General features: G+C 37.4%; 1 protein-coding gene across 1 annotated transcript; it reads left to right on the forward strand.

Moving 5' to 3' along the window:
* The first annotated feature begins 16,797 nt into the window (after positions 1-16,797).
* rraga (Ras-related GTP binding A) lies at positions 16,798-20,583 on the forward strand. The gene is made up of 10 exons (XM_086160234.1): positions 16,798-16,985; positions 17,256-17,343; positions 18,405-18,504; positions 18,580-18,646; positions 18,717-18,939; positions 19,569-19,664; positions 19,745-19,867; positions 19,955-20,046; positions 20,132-20,247; positions 20,321-20,583. Exons 2-10 carry the CDS (start codon positions 17,317-17,319, stop codon positions 20,422-20,424), a joined length of 948 nt encoding a protein of 315 aa, XP_086016360.1. The 5' UTR covers positions 16,798-16,985; positions 17,256-17,316; the 3' UTR covers positions 20,425-20,583.
* The last annotated feature ends 1,469 nt before the right edge of the window (positions 20,584-22,052 follow it).

The following is a 22,052-nucleotide window of genomic DNA, read 5'->3' on the forward strand; positions in this document are numbered from 1 at the left end:
TGTTCCCAAATGAAATCCGACTGCTTGGTTGATCCAGTTCTACAGGTTCCACATTCTTCGTCTCCACACCTGGAACACCGATTATTCTTCACACACGAGACCTGAGTCAGGAGATGTGGAACAACCGGATCGGGAGTTCATTGAAACATAGACGTGATTCTCAGAAGGATGAAGAAGAACACATTACATGTATGTATATATACGTGTGTGTTTGTCTATATGTATGTGTGTGTTACATGTGTGTTTGTGTATGTTTGTATTTGTGTCTGTGTGCATATGTGTGTTGAAATCCGTGTAAATGTACGTATGTATTTGGGTATGTATACATATAACAATTATTAAATGCATGTAGATATGTATTTACGATAATTGATTAGTGATTATTAATCAATTAGTCTGTTGATTAAACCTAAATTAAAAACAGATATAACCTTTACATATAGTTGTGTTGTTTTTCTTTTTATTAGTTTCTATTTTCAATTAGTTTTCAAATTATTTTTAGAATCTAATTTTTCATTTAAATTTCATTACTTATATTTTTTCATATATTTCATACACATTTAATTCACTGATAATTTCATGTAAAAGTGTCAATTGTATTTTGAGAGACATTTTCCTTTTTTTGTCGGCTTTTGTTTTACCTTTTGAGTTTCTGAAAAAAAATAAATACTCCCTCCATACATTAATATGCATTTTAATTAAAAAATTACATTTTATATGTTTTTTTTAAATGATGGTTTTCCAGATTTTAATTATTTTATGAAATTTTAGTGCGTGTTTGTGTGTAATTTGTGTTATTTCTTATTCTCCCGCCTCCCTGTGGATTCAGTCAGTCAGATTTTATTGATTCACAGCGAGAGAGATCCTTCATGTAGATCAGGTCTTCACCAGAGTCTTCAAGGGCTGGGCCACATCAGTCAATAAATAATCAATCATCACATTAATTAATGAATCAATCATGTGTATTAACATATGCATGTTAATACACATGCATGCGTATGAACACATATGCATATGTGTATGTGTATATACAGTATGTATGTAGATAGATACTGTATATATGCATAAATGACTAGGGGAAATTCTTTTCACATATGCATACATATATTTGTGTATGTATGTGTGTGTAGGTATGTGTATGTATGTATGTGTGTGTGTATGTATGTAGTTCTGCATGAAGGTATGTAAATATGTATGTATGTTAGTGTGTATGAATGTCTGTATTTATATATGTATGTATGTGTGTATAAGTGGATCTATTTGTATATGTGTGGATAAATGTATGCATGTATGGAGGTATGTATGCATATATATGTTTGACTGTATATATGTATAATTGTATGTATGTAGATTTATATGTATGAATGTTTGTATGTATGAATACATGAAGACATGAATGTTTGTATGTAGGTACATTAGTATGTATGTATGTGTGTATGAATGTCTGTATGTATATTTTTAAGTATGTATATATGTATGTATGTATGTATGTATGTATGTATGTATGTACGTATGCAGTGACGTGCGGTGAGGTTCATGGCTGTTGAGGCATTGACGTCATAACAGTCAGATTTACAAACATATGAACCCTGCAGAGTATGTTATTCACAATTTTATTGGCAGCAGTTCACATGTTTGTTTAAAATATAATATCAGGATTCTTTACATATACAAACTGTAGCATAGAAAAAAGCACATGTGAAAAAACGTTATTATCTCTTACCTTTACTTATAAATTAAGTCCATGCGCCGCTCCCTCTGAAGCATCAATAACTTGGTGTAGAAGTCTTCCTTATCTTTCTTTCCTTATCTTTCCTGTCTCAGTTTTAAAAGTCTTTCTGTCTCAATGGAAATCACTGCCAGTGAAGACAGTCATCCTTGATCGGCCCTGTTCCGACTGTATGTTTGAGTCTTTTCAGTGCTAAGAATGAGCGCTCCGCCGATGCTGTGGTAGCCGGATCGGTGACCACCAGCCGGAGCAACTGTGTCGCCTCAGGAACAGTTTGAATGAGATCCTCTGGGCCAAAAAGTTGAGAGGCTGCCCAGGAGATTTACATTCATCCCGTGTCTGTATGTATGTTTGTGTATATGTATGCATGTATGTATCTAGGTGTGTGTTTGTACATATGCATGTATCTATCTCGGTATCTACATATGTATGTAGGTATATATGTAGATGTGTATGTATGTATATATATATATATATGTATGTATGCATGTATGTATGAATGTATGTAGGTATGTGTTTATTATGTAAATATATTTAAATGTATGTATGATTATTTGTGAGTATGAGGTCTGTATGTAAGCCTGTGAGTATGTGTGTATATATGATTATATGTAGATGTGTATTTCTGTATGTATGTAAGCATGTATATATGTATGGTTGTATGTTTGTTGATTTATGTGTATGAATTAATGTATGTATGTTTGTGTGCATGAATGTCTGTATGTTTATTTTTATGTATATGTATGAAAATATGTATATAAGTGTGTATGAATCTATGTATGTATGTACATATGAGTGTGTGTATGTTTTATGAATGTATGTGTGTATCAATATATGTATGTATGCATGTATGTATGAATGTATCTATGTATGTGTGTATTATGCATATATGTTTGAATATATGTATATATAATTGTGTGTATGTCTGTATGATGGCCTGTAAGTATGTGTGTATATTTTTTTATAAGTATGTATGTGTTTATTTATGTATGAATGTTTGTGTGTATTATGTATATATGTATGATTATATGTATGTAGATTTATGTGTATGAAAGTATGTATGCATTTTTGTGTGTAAAAACATCGATGTATACTTTAAGTATGTGTATATGTATGTATGTAAGTATGTATCAATGCGTGTATGTATGTATGTATATTTGTATGTATGTTTTCGTGTATACCTGAATGTGTGTATGAATCTCTGTATGCATGCATGTGTATTTGTGTGTATGTATGAATGTCTGTATGTATGTATGTGTGTATTATGTGTATATGTTTGAATGTATGTCTGCACATTTGTATGTATGTATGTATGTATGTATGTATGTATGTTTGTGTGTATAAATGTTGACGTATATTTTTAATTATGTATGTATGTATATTTGTATGTATGTTTTAGTGTATATATGAATGTGTGTATGAATCTCTGGTTGTATGCATGTGTATTTGTATGTATGTATGTATGTATGTATGTATGTTTATATGTTTGAATGTATGTCTGTACATTTGTGTGTATGTATGTCTGAATGTAAGCCTGTAAGTATGTGTGTATATATGTTTATATGTATGTATGTTTGTTTGTGTGTGCAAGTGTATTTGTATGTGTGTGAGTATCAATGCATATACGTATGTATGCATGTATGTATGAATATATGTATGTTTATTTGTGTGTATGTATGTCCGTATGAACAGCTGTAGGTATCTGTGTATAGTTTATATGTATGTATGTATGTAAGCATGTATGTATGAATTAGTGTGTGTATATGTGTATTATGTATGTATGTTTGAATGTATGTACGTATATTTGTGTGTATGTATGTCCGTAAGTAAGCCTGTAAGTATGTTTGTATATATGTTTATATGTATGTATGTATATATGTATGTGTGTATGTATGTATGTAAGTGTATAAGTGTGTGCAAGTGTATTTGAGTGTATGTATGTAAGTGTGTATGTGTGTGCAAGTGTATTTGAGGTATTTGAGTGTATGGATGTTTGTATCAATATGTGTATATATGTATAAATTTATGTACGTTTATATGTATGTAAGTATGTGTGCATGTATGTATGTGTGTATATATGTTTGAATGTATGTATGTATATTTGTGTGTAAGTATGTCTGTATGTAAGCCCATAAGTATATGTGTATATATGTATGTATGTATGTGAATGTATGTAGGTTTGTATGTCTGTGAGTGTTTATGCGTATCTATGCACATATGTATGTATGCATGTATGTATGTGTGTATTATGTATATATTTTTAAATAGATGTATGTATTTTTGTGCATATGTATGTCCGTGTGTAAGCCTGTGTGTGTGAATACATGTTTATATATATGTATGTATATATGTATGTAGGGGGGTATGTGTGTATCAATGCATATATGTATGTATGCATGTATGTATATTTGTGTGTACGCCTGTAGGTATGTGTGTATATACGTTTATATGTATGTATGTATGTAAGTTTGTAAATATGTATGTATGCCTGTTGGTCATATAAATGTTGGTATCTATATTTTTAAGTATGTGTATACGTATGTATGTAAGTATGTATCTATGCGTGTATGTATGTATATTTGTATGTATATTTTCGTGTATATATAAATGTGTGTATGAATCTCTGTATGTATGCATGTGTATGTATGTATATGTTTGAATGTATGTCTGTACATTTGTATGTATGTATGTTTGTGTGTATAAATGTCTATGTATATCTTTAAGTATGTATGTATGTATAAATGTATGTATGTATGCTTGTATGTATGAATGTATCTATGTATGTGTGTAATATGTATATATGTTTAAATGTATGTGTATAGATTTGGGTGTATGTATGTCTGTGTGTAAGCCTGTCAGTATGTGTGTATATATGTTTATATGTATGTATGTGTGTTTATATGTATGTACGTATGTATGTTTGTGTTTGCAAGTGTATTTGTATGTATGTATGTATGTATCGATATGTGTATATATGTATAAATATATGTACGTATGAGTGTATGTTTATATGTATGTATGTAAGTATGTTTGTTTGTGTGTACAAGTGTATTTGTATGTATGTGTATATGTATGTATGTTTGTATGTATGTATGTATGTATCGATATATGTATAAATGTATAAATTTATTTATGTATGAGTGTATGTATGTATGTATGTATGCGTGTGTATTATGTATAGATGTTTGAATGTATGTATGTATATTTATGTGTATGATGTCTGTATGTAAGCCTATAAGTATATGTGTATACGTATGTATGTATGTACGTATTTCTGTATGTATGTATGAATGTATGTATGCATGTATGTCTGTGTATATTATGCATATATGTTTAAATGGATGAATGTATATTTGTGTGTATGTATGCCCGTATGTAAGCCTGTGTGTGTGTGTATTTATATGTTTATATGTATGTATTAATGTATGTATGTATATATGTATGTGTGTATGTATGTATCAATGCATATATGTATGTATGCATGTATGTTTGAATGTATGTATGTATATTTGTGTGTATGTATGTCCGTATGTAAGCCTGTAGGTATGTGTGTATATATGTTTATATGTATGCAAGTTTGTACGTTTGTATGTATGTATGTTTGTTTGTGTGTATAAATGTCAGTATGTATATTTTTAAGTATGTGTATATGTATGTATGTATCTATATGTGTATGTATGTGTGTATGTGTGTATATATGTTTGATTGTATGTATGTAGATTTATGTTAATAAATGTATGTATGTATGTTTTGTGTATTAATGTCTGTAAGTATATTTTTAAGTATATATATGTAAATAGGTATGTATGCATGTATGAATATATGTATGTATGTATGTATTTATGTATTCATGCATGAATGTATGTATGTATGTATGTGTGAATTATGTATATATATGTTTGAATGTATGTATGTATATTTGTGTGTATGTATGTCTGTGTGTAAGCCTGTGTGTGTGTGAATACATGTTTATATATATGTATGTATGTATGTATGTAAAGGTGTATGTGTGTATCAATGTATATATGTATGTATGCATGCATGTATGTATGTAAGCGTGTATGTGTGTATGTATGTATCCATGCATATATGTATGTATGCATGTATGTATGAATATATGTATGTATATTTGTGTGTATGTATGTCTGTATATACGCCTGTAGGTATGTGTGTATATATGTTTATATGTATGTGTGTATGTATGTAAGTTTGTATGTTTGTATGTATGTTGGTCATATAAATGTTGGTATCTATATTTTTAACTATGTGTATATGTATGTATGTAAGTATGTATCTATGCGTGTATTAATGTATGTATATTTGTATGTGTGTTTTCATGTATATATAAATGTGTGTATGAATCTTTGTATGTATGCATGTGTATTTGTATGTATCTATGAATGTGTGTATGTATGTATGTATGTATAAATGTATGTATGTATACTTGTATGTATGAATGCATCTATGTATGTGTATATTATGTATATATGTTTGAATGTATGTGTATATATTTGAGTGTATGTATGTCTGTGTGTAAGCCGGTCATTATGTGTGTATATATGTTTATATGTATGTATGTATGTATGTATGTATGTATGTTTATATGTATGTACGTAAGTATGTTTGTTTGTGTGTGCAAGTGTATTTGTATGTATGTGTATATGTATGTATGTTTGTATGTATGTATGTATGTATCGATATGTGTATAAATGTATAAATTTATTTCTGTATGAGTGTATGTATGTATGTATGTATGTGTGTGTGTATTATGTATAGATGTTTAAATGGATGAATGTATATTTGTGTGTATGTATGTCCGTATGTAAGCCTGTTTGTGTGTACATATATGTTTATATGTATGTATTAATGTATGTATGTATATATGTATGTATGTGTGTATGTATGTAAGGGTGTATGTGTGTATGTATGTATCTATGTATGTATGCCTGTATGTTTGAATGCATGTATGTATATTTGTGTGTATGTATGTCTGTATGTAAGCCTGTAGGTATGTGTGTATATATGTTTATATGTATGCAAGTACGTATGTATCTATGTATGTATGTATGTTTGTGTGTAAAAATGTCGGTATGTATATTTTTAAGTATGTGTATATGTATGTCTGTAAATATGTATGTATGTAAGTATGTATCTATGCGTGTATGTATGTATGTATCTTTGTATGTATGTTTTCGTGTATATATGAATGTGTGTATGAATCTCTGTATGTATGCATGTGTATTTGTGTGTATGTATGTATGTTTGATTGTATGTCTGTACATTTGTGTGTATGTAAGCCTGTAAGTATGTGTGTATATATGTTTATATGTATGTATGTATATGTGTATCATGTATGTGTATATGTGTGTATAATGCATGTTTCTGTGTATGTATGTATGTATATATGTATGTATATATTAATGTATGTGTATATGAATGTATTTATGTGAGCATGTATATATGTGTATGTATGTCTTTTTTGATTTGTTTAAGCATGTATATAGGAATGCATGTATGTATATATGTATATATTTATGTGTGTGAATGTATGTATGTATGCATGTATGTATGTCTGTGTAAATGTATATATGTCTAGAATTGTATGTATATAAATATATATGTATGTATCCAGGTAAGTATGTATGCATGTATGTATATAATGTATATAACATGAATGTGTATATGTATGTTTGTGTGTGTATATGTATGTATATAAGTTTGTATGTATGTATGTTTGCATGTATATATGTTAGTATGTATGTGTGTATGCATGTATGCAAATATGTGTATATGTATGTATTTATGTGTTTGGATATGTATGGCTGTATGGGTGTATGCATGTATGTGTGTATGGTTATTCATACAAATGAATGTATGTTTATATTCTTTAGCATGTATATATGGTTGAATGTATGTATGTTTATTTGCATGTGTTCATTAAGTGTGAATGTATGCACGTATACATGTAGGTGTGTATGTATGTGTATATGTATATCTATATGTATATATGTTCGTGTATATAAATGTATATATTTGTTTGTATATATGTATGTTTAACTGTATGTTTTTATGTTTATGTGTGCGTATGTGTTTGTTTGTATGTATGTATGTATGTGTGTATATATGTTTGATTGTATGTATGTAGATTTATGTAAATAAATGTATGTATGTATGTTTTGTGTATTAATGTCTGTAAGTATATTTTTAAGTATATATGTAAATAGGCATGTATGCATGTATGAATATATGTATGTATGTATGTATGTGTGTATTTTTGTATTCATGCATGAATGTATGTGTGAATTATGTATATATGTTTGAATGTATGTATGTATATTTGTGTGTATGTATGTCCGTGTGTAAGCCTGTGTGTGTGAATACATGTTTATATATATGTATGTATGTAAAGGTGTATGTGTGTATCAATGCATATATGTATGTATGCATGCATGTATGTATGTAAGGGTGTATGTGTGTATGTATGTATCCATGCATATATGTATGTATGCATGTATGTATGAATGTATGTATGTATATTTGTGTGTATGTATGTCTGTATATACGCCTCTAGGTATGTGTGTATATACGTTTATATGTATGTATGTATGTATGTAAGTTTGTACGTTTGTATGTATGTATGTATGTTGGTCATATAAATGTTGGTATCTATATTTTTTAGTATGTGTATATGTATGTATGTAAGTATGTATCTATGCGTGTATTAATGTATGTATATTTGTATGTGTGTTTTCGTGTATATATAAATGTGTGTATGAATCTCTGTATGTATGCATGTGTATCTGTATGTATGTATATGTTTGAATGTATGTCTGTACATTTGTATGTATGTATGTTTGTGTGTATGTTTTTGTGTATATATGAATGTGTGTATGAATCTTTGTATGTATGCATGTGTATTTGTATGTATCTATGAATGTGTGTATGTATGTATTTATAAATGTATGTATGTATGCTTGTATGTATGAATGCATCTATGTATGTGTGTATCATGTATATATGTTTGAATGTATGTGTATAGATTTGAGTGTATGTATGTCTGTCTGTAAGCTGGTCAGTATGTGTGTATGTATGTTTATATGTATGTATGTATGTATGTTTATATGTATGTACGTAAGTATGTTTGTTTGTGTGTGCAAGTGTATTTGTATGTATGTGTATATGTATGTATGTTTGTATGTATGTATGTATCGATATGTGTATAAATGTATAAATTTATGTATGTATGAGTGTATGTATGTATGTATGTGTGTGTGTATTATGTGTAGATGTTTGAATGTATGTATGTATGTATATTTGTGTGTATGATGTTTGTATGTAAGCCTATAAGTATATGTGTATATGTATGTATGTATTTCTGTATGCACGCATGTATAAATGTATATAATTTTGTACGTCTGTATGTGTTTATGTATATGTATGCACATATGTATGTATGCATGTATGTATGTGTGTATTATGCATATATGTTTAAATGGATGAATGTATATTTGTGTGTATGTATGTCCGTATGTAAGCCTGTGTGTGTACATATATGTTTATATGTATGTATTAATGTATGTATGTATATATGTATGTGTGTATGTGTGTATCTATGCAAATATGTATGTATGTATGTATGTAAGGGTGTATGTGTGTATGTATGTATCTATGTATGTATGCATGTATGTTTGAAAGCATGTATGTATATTTGTGTGTATGTATGTCTGTATGTAAGCCTGTAGGTATGTGTGTATAGATATTTATATGTATGCAAGTACGTTTGTATCTATGTATGTATGTATATATGTATGTTTGTGTGTAAAAAAGGCGGCATGTACATTTCTAAGTATGTGTATATGTATGTCTGTCTGTATGTATGTAAGTATGTATCCATGCGTGTATGTATGTATGTATCTTTGTATGTATGTTTTTGTGTATATATGAATGTGTGTATGAATCTCTGTATGTATGCATGTGTATTTGTGTGTATGTATGTGTGTATGTTTGATTGTATGTCTGTACATTTGTGTGTATGTAAGCCTGTAAGTATGTGTGTATATATGTTTATATGTATGTATGTATGTATGTATGTATATGTGTATCATGTATGTATATATGCATGTTTCTGTGTATGTATGTATGTATGTATATATTAATGTATGTGTATTTGAATGTATTTATGTGAGCATGTACATATGTGTATGTATGTCTTTTCTGATTTGTTTAAGCATGTATATAGGAATGTATGTATGTATATATGTATATATTTATACGTGTGTGAATGTATGTATGTATGCATGTATGTATGTCTGTGTAAATGTATATATGTCTAGATGTGTATGTATATAAATATGTATGTATGTATCCAGGTAAGTATGTATGCATGTATGTATATAATTAAACATGAATGTGTATATGTATGTTTGTGTGTGTATATGTATGTATATAAGTTTGTATGTATGTATGTTTGCATGTATATATGTAAGTATGTATGTGTGTATGCATGTATGCAAATATGTTTATATGTATGTATTTATGTGTTTGGATATGTATGGCTGTATGCATGTATGTGTGTATGGTTATTGATACAAATGAATGTCTGTATATATTCTTTAGCATGTATATATGGTTGAATGTATGTATGTTTATTTGCATGTGTTCATTAAGTGTGAATGTATGCATGTATACATGTAGGTGTGTATGTATGTGTATATGTATATCTGTATGTATATATGTTCGTGTATATAAATGTATGTATTTGTTTGTATATATGTATGTTTAACTGTATGTTTTTATGTTTATGTGTGCATATGTGTTTGTTTGTATGAATGTATGTATGTGTGTATATATATGCATATGCAGAAATACACACAAACACATCGATGCATGTATGTGTTTGTGTATATTTATGTATGTATGCATATATATATATATACATACATGCAAGTTAACATTTTTTGGTTTGTATAATGTGTAAATGTATTTATGTAGGTGTTTGTATATTTGTAGGTGTAAATGTATATATGTATGTAAGTTTATATTTATGAATGTGTACATATGCATAGTACTGTATGGTACTTATATATTTGTGTGTATGTATATATGTATGTAGGTGTGTATGAATGTAATCATTTGTATGTGTATATATGTATGTTTCCATTTATGTGTACATGTATGTATACATTTTTATGCAAACATGTATGGTATTTAGGCACCTCTTGCTAATCTTTATAACAAACAGGACAAGTATGTATATGTATGTATAAACATGACCATCTCGGCCACTATGCCTGCTGCGTCTGAGGGAACACCAACCCATGGAGAAGCAAAAGGCCATCTGACAGTGACTCAACCCATAACATTTCCTTTTCAGTGTTCACAAGTTAATTGTTAACTGAAATAAAATGAGACTGAATATGAAACTAAACTTGTTTTGGTTACAGAATGATTTCATATGGGAGATGTGACATACTGAGATGTTAGTTTGGATAATGTTTGGGTAAAGAGTCATAACTTACAGGTTGGGGTTATTCAATCAGTCACATTGGATTTAACTTTGAGAGATACTTATGCTCAGAACAAACATCCAAAGGAATCACTGGAAGTGAAATAAGTAAAATATATCAGTTTATTTTACTACACTATTTTTACTACACTACCATGAATGAATGAATGAACTACTCTTATGAAATACTTTGATCTTTACTTTGTTGAATGTGCTGACAACAAAGGCAACTTCTGGTAAGTTAAATGTGAAATATAACATCCGCACAGATTCTTGTTGGGCGGCTCGGTGGCGCAGCGGTCAGAGCTGTTGCCTCACAGCAAAGCAACTTGGGTTCAAGCCCCACATCAACCACTGTGAGTAGTTGTCCTCTGTGTGGAGTTGGCATGTTCTCCCCGTGTCCGCGTGGGTTCTTCCCTTCCTCCCACTGGCCAAAAGCATGCATTTAAGTAGATTGGCAACTGTAAAGTATCCCTAGGAATGAATGGTGTGAATGACCCTGTGCAATACAGGGTGGCCTAGGCTGAGAGATGGGCACCAGCCACCCCTCGCCAACCGCGGAGGCGGGGGCGTAAGTGTGAGTGCCCCTGATAGAAAAGGTAAAATTATATTTTTTTCTGTTATGATAAAGTTAGAGATATATAACTATAACAGACATATAACACAAAAAGGACAGAAAAATCCATAATGATGCAACAGGAACTTTATTCAACGTTAAGATTGGACACCACAGCAGAGGCTGCCGTTGACGTGGGGTTTCGGCTTCGTTGTCGTCAGAAATGACGTTACTCTTCACGTTTGAATCCACACCAGAATGTCTGAGTCGCTCGAAGAAATCACAGCAGATGTTAAATGAATGATTGAACAACATTCAATGAGAATTTGGGAGCTATTTTAATGGGTTATGAAAATGTTAACGGTTAACGTTGGCCTAATTTCTAGACTTTGTTCAGAAAACTAAAAAAAGATCAAATGAATCATTTCATGTGCCAATTTGATGATTGCAATTATCTTTAAAATGAATGTGCTGAGGGGAAATATAACGCACATTTTCCTTTCACTCCTACCCTAACCTGAGTCTTTTTTTTTTTAAATCACTGCCAATTTTGCCATTCATATTGCTGGGAAAAAAAACTCGTCAGACAGAACAACAGAATTGCCTAACTTAAGACAGTCACAGCAAGATTTAAAAACTGCCTGTTCTACAGGTCTGATTGATGAGAAAGAATGATTTAACATGATTGAGTGCCAAATGTTGGATAGATAAAGTTTTGTTACTTTACCATTGAAAACTTTCTGGGAACCCTCTTTTCCCCTCATCTTCTCCCTTCAGAAAACCCTCTGCATCCATCTCTTCCCTGCATTCCCTTTTTCTCATGCCAACTAACACCACTTCCTCGTTAAATCCATCCATAAATATCCTCTTACATTGCTCTTTACTGTTTACTAGCCTACTTAAAAACTTCTCCATCCTGTAGCCTCACCGCTCCTCTCGGGTACCTGTCATTCACACACAGCTAACCTTCACGCCTCTGCTTGTTCCTCACAATATAATCTGTTTTTTTTTTTTTTTGCTAAAATGCAGACTAACATGCAAATATTTCAGAAAGGTTTTGCCTACAAACTGCTGCGCAACTTCAGCGATTGCAGCATATACATTGAATTGTAATCGAACACTATCTAATTGAACACAGAACGTTAACAACAAGTCTGTCCTGAACTGACAAGCGATAGGTAAGACGCTCGATGCTAATGCTACTAGCCTCTTACCTGCTGCCCGCCGAAGTCTCACCTTTGAATGAAACAAATTTACTATTACAAATTTCATTGCCTCCCTCCGATTAATTTCGTTTGTGGACTAGTTACTCTTTCATCAAACTGTAGCAATTTTATCAGGAAAAACGTTTGAATGTATTTGTCTCCCGTAGTCGGCGCCCCACTACACTGCTGTTGCTGCTGCTAGCTCGGCTCCACTTCCGGTCCACTCGTTGGCCACGCCCCCTAAGTTATAACATTGGTGGAAAGTAGAAAAAATGACATACGTCATGTCCGGTGCCGAAATAATTAGTCAAATGTTTGTTTGTATTTACAGTCTACCCTCGTTTTTCGCGGGGGTTTCGTTCCATCCGTGAAGATCCGTGAAATAGAAACCTTTATTTTTTTTTACAATTACTATACATTTAAATACTCTATTATACATTGAAATGAAAGAACAAACCATTTTACAGGCTCAATCATTTGTTTCACAACTAAAAGTACTGTACTTTTGAAACGTTTTTTTCAACAAATAACTTCTGTACTGTACTGTCAAATATTAATTTTAATCATCAATGTGAACAGAAAGCTTCAAATTGCGGAGATTAGCACCGCCCACCGCGACCTTGTTGCTGCTGCGAAACTTATTGCTGCTGTCGTCCTTGTGTTTTTTTCTTCCTTCTTTATGGAACGAATGGAAGATTCATTAATTCCTTAATGCCAACCTACAGCCGCATAGCTTTTACCTTCCCTTAGCATGTCCAGAAGTTTAACTTTATCTGCGATAGATAGCATCTTCCACTACCTTTTGAGCCCTGCCGCAAGTGCTTTTGTCGGTCCAGAGCGTTTTGTCAACATTATAGGTTTTAGAGAAACTCGAAATTGCAAGAGAAATTGCACGTACGTAATGTAAGTTTGGCAAGCTGTTTTACGTACATGTACATATTAAAGTGCAACGTTATTGATGCACAGGTAGAGAAGAAGCGGAGTGACTTTTAAGCCAATCAGAATGCAGAACACAATGCACGATGCAAATCCGTGAAGTAGCAAAACCGTAAAAAGTAAACCGTCTTATAGCGAGGGATCACTGTATAGATTCAAAGGTTAAATAGAAAATGTGGTGGATATTGTATTAATGCAGCCTCATGGCGACATGGGCCCTGTCTCCCTTAGCCGGTCTCATGCAGAGGGTTGTGTCAGGAAGGGCATCCGGCGTAAAATTTTTGCGAAAACCAAACAAGCGAGTCATTGCTTGGGACTGACAGTAGGGACTTTGAATATTGGGACTATGACAGGAAAAGGTAGAGAGTTGGTTGACATGATGCAGAGAAGGAAGGTGGATATACTGTGTGTCCAGGAGACCAGGTGGAAAGGTCGTAAGGCTAGAAGCTTAGGAGCAGGCTTTAAGTTGTACTATCATGGTACTGACAAGAAGAGAAATGGAGTAGGAGTTATCTTGAAGGAGGAGTTTATTAGGAATATTCTGGAGGTGAAAAAAATGTCAGAAAGACTTATGAGTCTGAAACTGGAAATTGAAGGTGTGATGCTCAATGTTGTTAGCGGCTATGCCCCACAGGTGGGATGCGAATCTGAAGAGAAGGAGAAGTTCTGGAATGAGATAGATGAAGAGATGCAGAATATCCCCAGAGATGAGAGAAGTAATTGGTGCAGACTTCAATGGGGATGTTGGTGTAGACACAATAGGGGATGAGGAACTAATGGGCAGATTTGATATACAGTATATGAGCGCAGAGGGAGAGATGGTGGTAGATTTTGTAAAAAGGATGGAAATGGCTGTAGTGAACACTTTTTTCCAGAAAAGACAGGGACATGGGGTAACTTATAGGGGTGGCAGTAGGAGCACGCAGGTAGACTACATCTTGTATAGACGAGGTAACCTGAAAGAGATCAGTGACTGCAAAGTAGTTGTAGGTGAGATTGTAGCCAGACAGCATAGGATGGTGAATTGTAGGATTAATCTGGCGAAAAGGAAGATCAAGAAGACAAAGGAAGAGCAGAGGACAAAGTGGTGGAAGTTGAAAAGGGAAGAGTGTTGCATGGTTTTCAGGGAGGAGTTGAAAAAGGCTCTTGGTGGTCAGGGTGAGCTTCCAGATGATTGGACAACTACAGCTAGTGTTATCAGGGAGACAGGTAAAAGAGTACTTGGTGTGTCATCTGGAAGGAAAGTGGATAAGGAGACTTGGTGGTGGAATGAGGAAGTGCAGGAGTATATACAGAGAAAGAGGTTAGCAAAGAAGAAGTGGGATACTGAGAGGACGGAGGAGAACAGACAGGAGTACAGGAAGATACAGAGCGGAGTTCAGTTGGTCCTGATGATATACCTGGGGAGGTGTGGAAGTGTCTAGGAGACGCAGCAGTAGAGTTTCTGATTAGATTATTCAACATGATCTTACAGTGAGAAGGTGCCTAAAGAATGAAGAAGAAGTGTGATGGTGCCCAATTTTAAGAATAAGGGGGATCCGCAGAATTACAGCAACTATAGAGGGATAAGGTTGTGGAGCCATACAATGAAGTTATGGGAAAGAGTCGTGGAAACTAGACTGAGAGCAGAAGTCAGCATCTGTGAACAGGGTCAACAGTCCAGAGCAGTGGAAAGTGTGGAAAAGAGATGAAGAAACAGGAGAAAAGTGTCAGGGGTACTATGAGATGTGGGGGGATACTGATCAAGGGAACTGCTGATGGGCGGAGGGGAGGGGGTTACAGTTGTGTGTATGACCATGTCTGTCCTGGGGGGGATGGGATGTTGTGGTGGTGGTGTGTGTGTGTGCTGGGGGGGGGGGTTGTCTGTGGTTGTTCTTGACGAATTGTTTAGTTTTTATTTACATTTTATTTGATATGTTTAATTCCTCTTTTGTTTTATGTTTAAATCATATTTAATTTCTTAATAACCCCAATCGAATATAACTTTGAAACTCATTCTTTTAAGCAAAAATGTCATTGTTTCACCACAATTTTTCTGAATTTGAGAAAAAAAACATATAAATGAATCACATTCTAAATCCGTTCATATTTATTATCATTCATTTCATTTAATTTATTTCATTTATATTTAATTTACAACCAATTACTTATTAAGGCGGATTCTTACCCGCTGCGATCAAATGATCAAGTGTTGCTCTACGTCCTTTTTTCCCCCACACAGAACAAGGGAAAAGGGCTTTAGCCTATGCTGCCCCCACTGCATGGAACTTACTTCAAAAAGACTGAAAAGTCCCTAATTTTATCTCACTAAATGGTTGGTTTAAAACCAGACTCAGAACACTAGAGGTCAACTTGTTTAGCTGTTTTAACTGTTTGTAATATTATCTGTCTGTAACTTATTGCTGCCTCTATGCCAGGACTTTCTTGTAAAAGAGGTTTTTAATCTCAATGGGACTTTTTTTTCCTGGTTAAATAAGCGTTAAATAAAATTAAAAAATTTTTTTTTGAGCATATTCATGTTGAATTTTAATAGAAGTGTTATTTCATCTGCATTGAATTCAGCTTGATTCTATATACATTCATATACATGTGTGTGTGTGTGTGTGTGTGTGTGTGTGTGTGTGTGTGTGTGTGTGTGTGTGTGTGTGTGTGTGTGTGTGTGTGTGTGAACGCATGAATGAATGAATGAATGAATCCCTCTGCTGTGAACAGCTGACTTTAACACTGACTTCATCTCCTCCTGAGGCATCAGTGTCCTCCAGACGTGCTGGTCTCCACGCTTCAATGTTCTCCTCAAGTCTTCACACACGAACAGGCGAAACGCATTGCGCCTGTCAGACAAGGCTCGGGGCGAATTTATCCCTCTGCGTCATGTGACTTCGCCGTAAACAGGAAGCAGCTGATCTTCTCTCGGCTGCCTGTTTTCCAAGTGATGTGGTAAACAGGAAGCAGCCGATCTTCCCCGCCGACTGTTTCCAAACGATGTCCACCGTGTCCTTCCAGAAAAGTACAGCCTCCCCCAGAAAGTGACCGAACAACCGCCGCAACGGAGAGGTAGGTGAGCTAGCTGCTAATGCGGCTAGCGCTGCGCCGGAACCCGCAGCGTTTGCTAAGCTAGCGTTAGCCGCAGACACTAGCCAGTGCTGAGGGGATTTATCGACAAAATAATATTAAATTTCGCTTATCGTTTCGTTAAGGACGCGCTCCTAGTGAAGGCGCTCCTTTAAAACGTCATTTAGTCATTTAAAAGTGTGCTTTTCTGTCACCGGAAGCTGAGCGTGTGTCCGCCTGAGCCGTCCGGGTGACAACATTTCCCTCTGATAGTTGGTTCCGCGGCTGAAAGGAGAGGAAGAGGCCGAGAAAGTCACCGCGTCCGCCCAGGGGGATGTCCAGCACCGCCATGAAGAAGAAGGTCCGGTCACCCCAGCCGCCTCAGACACACCAACATCCCATAATATGTCCACCCGGAGATGATCCTCAAAATAAAACTGAGGAGGTTTTGGTTTAACGCAGTGTTTCCCAACCACTGTGAGAGATCATCAGGTGTGCCGTGGAAAAATCCCCATTTTAACCTAATTGGTCCGAAAATTATTTATCCAACGCAAATAATGTGTCTTCTTATGTCTATGTGGGCAGCGTGCCCATTCGATGGCAACAGGTAGTAAATTATCCTGTGCATCTGTGTATCAGAGTGATTAGTGATACATTTGCGTGATACATTTTTAAAATAAAAAGTACTTGTATCCACGTAAACAAACAGGCAGCATTTTTGAAAACTACCAAGACGAGTGAGAAAGCAGTGACAGCTTGCTACAAAGTTGATGAACTCCTCTCTAAATCCAAACAGCCACACACCATAGCAAAACATTGATACTACCTGCCGGCAAAATCATTGTAGAAGAAATGCTCGGCTCTGGCGTTGATAAAGAAATAGCCAGAGTTCTCTCAAATAATACCATTTTCATACATATTGATGACATGTCTTCAGACATTGAAAAAAGTGTTCTGGAAAAGTTGCACATCAGTGGGAAATTTGCATTGCAACTTGATGAAGCGACAGATATCAGATATATTAGATTACACACTAAGTAAATTGAGACTACAGTTTCATTCTAATTTGTTAAAAAGTGTTTTTGACATATTTATTTGGCGGTGTGCCGTGTGATTTTTCTAATGTAAAATATGTGCCGTGGCTCAAAAAAGGTTGGGAAACACTTGTTTAACAGACAAAGAACACGCCTTAGTCTTCCAGCTCTTGCAGTTTAACGTTCTACGTGTTCTTTCAAAGCTCTGAGATCTTCTAGAAGGTGTGGCCGGGTTCACTTCACACCTCTTCTCCAGCCGGTCAGACAGTGGGATGATAAATCATCTGGGATTATTCGATTCAAAGGGATGGGGGGTCCAGAGTGATGAAGTGTCATGTACTCCAGCGCTGCTCGGGCTGATGGTCCGGCATCTCCTGTATGGTTCTAGGTCTTGCTGATGGGAAAAAGCGGGTCTGGAAAGACCAGCATGAGATCGATCATCTTTGCCAACTACATCGCCCGGGACACCCGGCGCCTGGGAGCCACCAGTGAGGAACCTCCAGGACACGTTAAACCACCATGTTCTTTCACCTGGTCCTAACCTCTCCTCTCGTTCCCCCCAGTCGATGTGGAACACTCCCACGTGAGGTTCCTGGGGAACCTGGTTCTCAACCTGTGGGACTGCGGAGGGTAATTTTCTCGTCTTCTCCTCTGTCTTCGGACCCAGTTCCACGATCCTGAAACGTGTCTGTGCTTCCAGGCAGGACACCTTCATGGAGAACTACTTCACCAGCCAGAGGGACAACATTTTCAGGAATGTGGAAGTTCTGATTTACGTGTTTGACGTGGAGAGCCGGGAGCTGGAGAAGGACATGCATTACTACCAGTCCTGTCTGGAGGCCATCCTGCAGAATTCCCCCGACGCCAAGGTCTTCTGCCTCGTGCACAAGATGGACCTCGTGCAGGAGGACCAGAGGGATTTGGTGAGATTTCCAGGAGCTTCTGGCGCGCTCCTGCTCTCTCGCTCTCACACACACACACAGATCCAGAGTGAAGGTGTGCACATTCTGCACAATCTTCTGGCCGGTCGTCTCCTTTGTGGGCCGAAGGTCAGGAGAACATTTCAAAGTGCAAAGTGAAACAGGAAGATTAAAAAAAACAGCCACTGCAACACCTAAGAGTCTCCAAGGAGCTGCTCCTCCACCTGCTGGAGAAGATGGAGGACCAGCATTTAATTGGAATCCAAGAGTAAATATCAGGTGTTTGCATGTGTAGTATCACCGAACACCAGAGGGGGCGTCGGAGACCCACCTCAGCAAAACCTCAAGATCATGCAGGGCCAGGCGGGGGTTCCTCAGTGAAGACGGAGAAACCATCTCCAGGGCACAGAGGAACACGCCGGCTCATGGCCAGCCCAGAGAAGATACTCAGGGAGGCCTACACCTTGATATGACACATCATCTGACCATCACACCTTCACATGACCACAACATGACCCATCACAACAGCCTCCGGCCGAGTTCTTTGGAGAATGTCGTCCACCTGGGAGCTTTTGTGTCACCTCTGCTCCAGCGAAGGTCTGACCTCACACTGAGTTCCTGCTGCTCCACAGATCTTCAAGGAGCGGGAGGAGGACCTGAAGAGGCTCTCCAGGCCTCTGGCCTGTACCTGCTTCAGGACGTCCATCTGGGACGAGACGCTGTACAAGGTGGGAGAAGCAACCTCACAATCCTGCTGTAGGTGTGTGTGTGTGTGTGTGTGTCTGATGTGTGTGTGTGTGTGATGCAGGCCTGGTCTAGCATCGTCTACCAGCTGATCCCAAACGTCCAGCAGCTGGAGACCAACCTCAGGAACTTTGCTCAGATCATAGAGGCCGATGAGGTCCTTCTGTTTGAGAGGGCCACGTTCCTGGTGAGTTCCTCTGCATCTTCACACTAGAACCTGTGTGTGAGGGGTGAAGACACACCTGGCGCTGAAGGAGATGTTTCTCCGCTGCAGGTGATTTCCCACTATCAGTGCAAAGAGCAGAGGGACGCTCACCGCTTCGAGAAGATCAGCAACATCATCAAGCAGTTCAAGCTGAGCTGCAGGTCCGTCTCCTGCCCCCCTCGTCCTTTCCTTCTCCTCCAGGAGGTCTTCATGCCTCACACCTTCTCCCACCCACCTGTGTTGCAGCAAGCTGGCCGCCTCCTTCCAGAGCATGGAGGTGAGGAACTCCAACTTCGCAGCCTTCATCGATGTCTTCACCTCCAACACCTACGTGATGGTCATCATGTCGGACCCCTCCATCCGTGAGTATCCAGGACCTTCTCCTCCGGCAGGACCGCCGATGTATGACCGGCGATCTTCTCCTCCCTGCTCTAGCGTCCGCAGCCACGCTCATCAACATCCGCAATGCTAGGAAGCACTTTGAGAAGCTGGAGCGCGTGGACGGGCCCAAGCACGGCCTGCACATGAGGATGCGCTAGGACTCCTCGGCCAATCGGCTCACAGATGCCGGCCCCGCCCCCTTCCCCCCGCATCCAATCACAGCCCGCGAGGAAATCTCCGAGGAACATCTGCCCAGGGGACGCTTCTAGGGAGGGTTCTATCCTCCACCCAGCAACAAATACACTTCTTCTCCACCACAGACGCTCCCTGTCTTCTTTAACCGCCGTCCCAATCCCTTCTCCGCCTCCTCCACGCCGCCCTGGCGTCCCTGGAGAGCAGCTGCTCAGACCTTCATGGGGCTGGAGTGACAGCTGCTGTGGGGGAGGGGGTGAAGGTGGAGGAGGGGTCAGCTTCACCGCCTCATAAAGAACATCTGTCTGCTAAAACACTTCACAACTTCTGCTGGGCGTTCCCATGTGTGTGTGTGTGTGTGTGTGTGTGTAACAACATAATGGTGATAATTACAGTAGGGAAGAGCGAAAGGACTGTGACACAGAGAGAGGAGAAGTAGGCAGGAACCCGGAGAACCGGTTCCAGGAGGGACCTTCCAGCGAGCAAGGAGGAAGTAGGAGATCCGAAAGGAATTTTTTTTAGAATGAAAGCTGTAGAAACCCAGGAGGAACCCAGCAGGTGATGAAGGAGTGAAGCTAGAGCTTCACTGGAGCTTCACCAGAGCTTCACACGCTCCCCGGGCGGGGTTGTTTGTTCACAATGTTCTAGCAGAGGTTCTGCAGGCCCCGGTTCCAGCTCATTGTTCCAGCCGCTTATCAGGCTCTGCAGGGTCGACCTGCATCCTGGAATGCAGCAGCAGAACAAACGGAAAACCCCCAGAGGAAGTCACACGGGTTCTCTGCTCACAGCAGACCAGGACCCTCCCGGGCACAGAACCTGAGCGGGATCCACCTTCATGGGATGGTTCTCCTCTGTGTCTGACCTGGAAATAATCCAGCTGGATATGCCTGATGGAACCTGGAGAACCAGAGCTCTGGTGTGGTTCTTCTCCACGGTCCAGCCCGTGTTCTTAAATCCACGGCAGAACGTGTCTGACCCTTAACAGCCGAGTGTTGGTGTCGCACAAAGCTGCAGGCCGTCACTGCGCCTCCTGCTGGTTGGTCTCAAAGCTTCTCCGCAGTTAGCCGCCGAGCAGGCGAACGATGCTAGCAATAACAACTGTTGACGGTGAGTCAGAAGCTCCGAAGGTCCAGATATTTCCATGAGGAATTTGGCGAGGAGGTGAGAAGCCTAAAGTTTAACCGGAGGCCAAACGGTGTCAGGCGAAGCTAACAAGACTAAGCTAACTAGGCCCCCTGCTCGGTTAGCCACAAAGCTGTGAAGCTGGAAATGGGCAGACGAGAAGATCTGCAAGATGCAGCAGAAATGTCACAGAACCCCGGAAGAACCCGTCCCGTCCAGAGGTCCACCAGGGGTGTCACCTCCGACCGCAGGAGAAGTCAAGAGTGCCGTCCTCCTGGAGCGAAACCTGAGAATAACGTCGGTTTGAGTCCAGAACCGGCGAACTCGACGGTCACTGAGCTCCCCTGGGTGGAGGAGATGTTGGAGACAGAAGGTCCACTGGAGGGGCGGGTCCACCTCCGGCGAGACAGCAGATGGCTGCAACAGACATCTATAATCTGGCAGATTATCAGGACAATGAAGCAGCGTGAGG

Source organism: Fistularia commersonii, chromosome 15 (assembly GCF_037954325.1).
Source record: "Fistularia commersonii isolate RoL2024-O1a breed Wild chromosome 15, RoL_Fcom_v1.0, whole genome shotgun sequence".
NCBI classification, from domain to species: Eukaryota; Metazoa; Chordata; class Actinopteri; order Syngnathiformes; family Fistulariidae; genus Fistularia; species Fistularia commersonii.

Excerpts from the sequence above, each read along its gene's own strand:
- rraga (XM_086160234.1), top strand. The coding sequence starts at position 17,317 with ATGTCCAGCACCGCCATGAAGAAGAAG. Across the intron at positions 18,940-19,568 it reads AGGAGGACCAGAGGGATTTG|ATCTTCAAGGAGCGGGAGGA; the intron begins GTGAGATTTCCA and ends GCTGCTCCACAG. Across the intron at positions 20,047-20,131 it reads CAGTTCAAGCTGAGCTGCAG|CAAGCTGGCCGCCTCCTTCC; the intron begins GTCCGTCTCCTG and ends CCTGTGTTGCAG.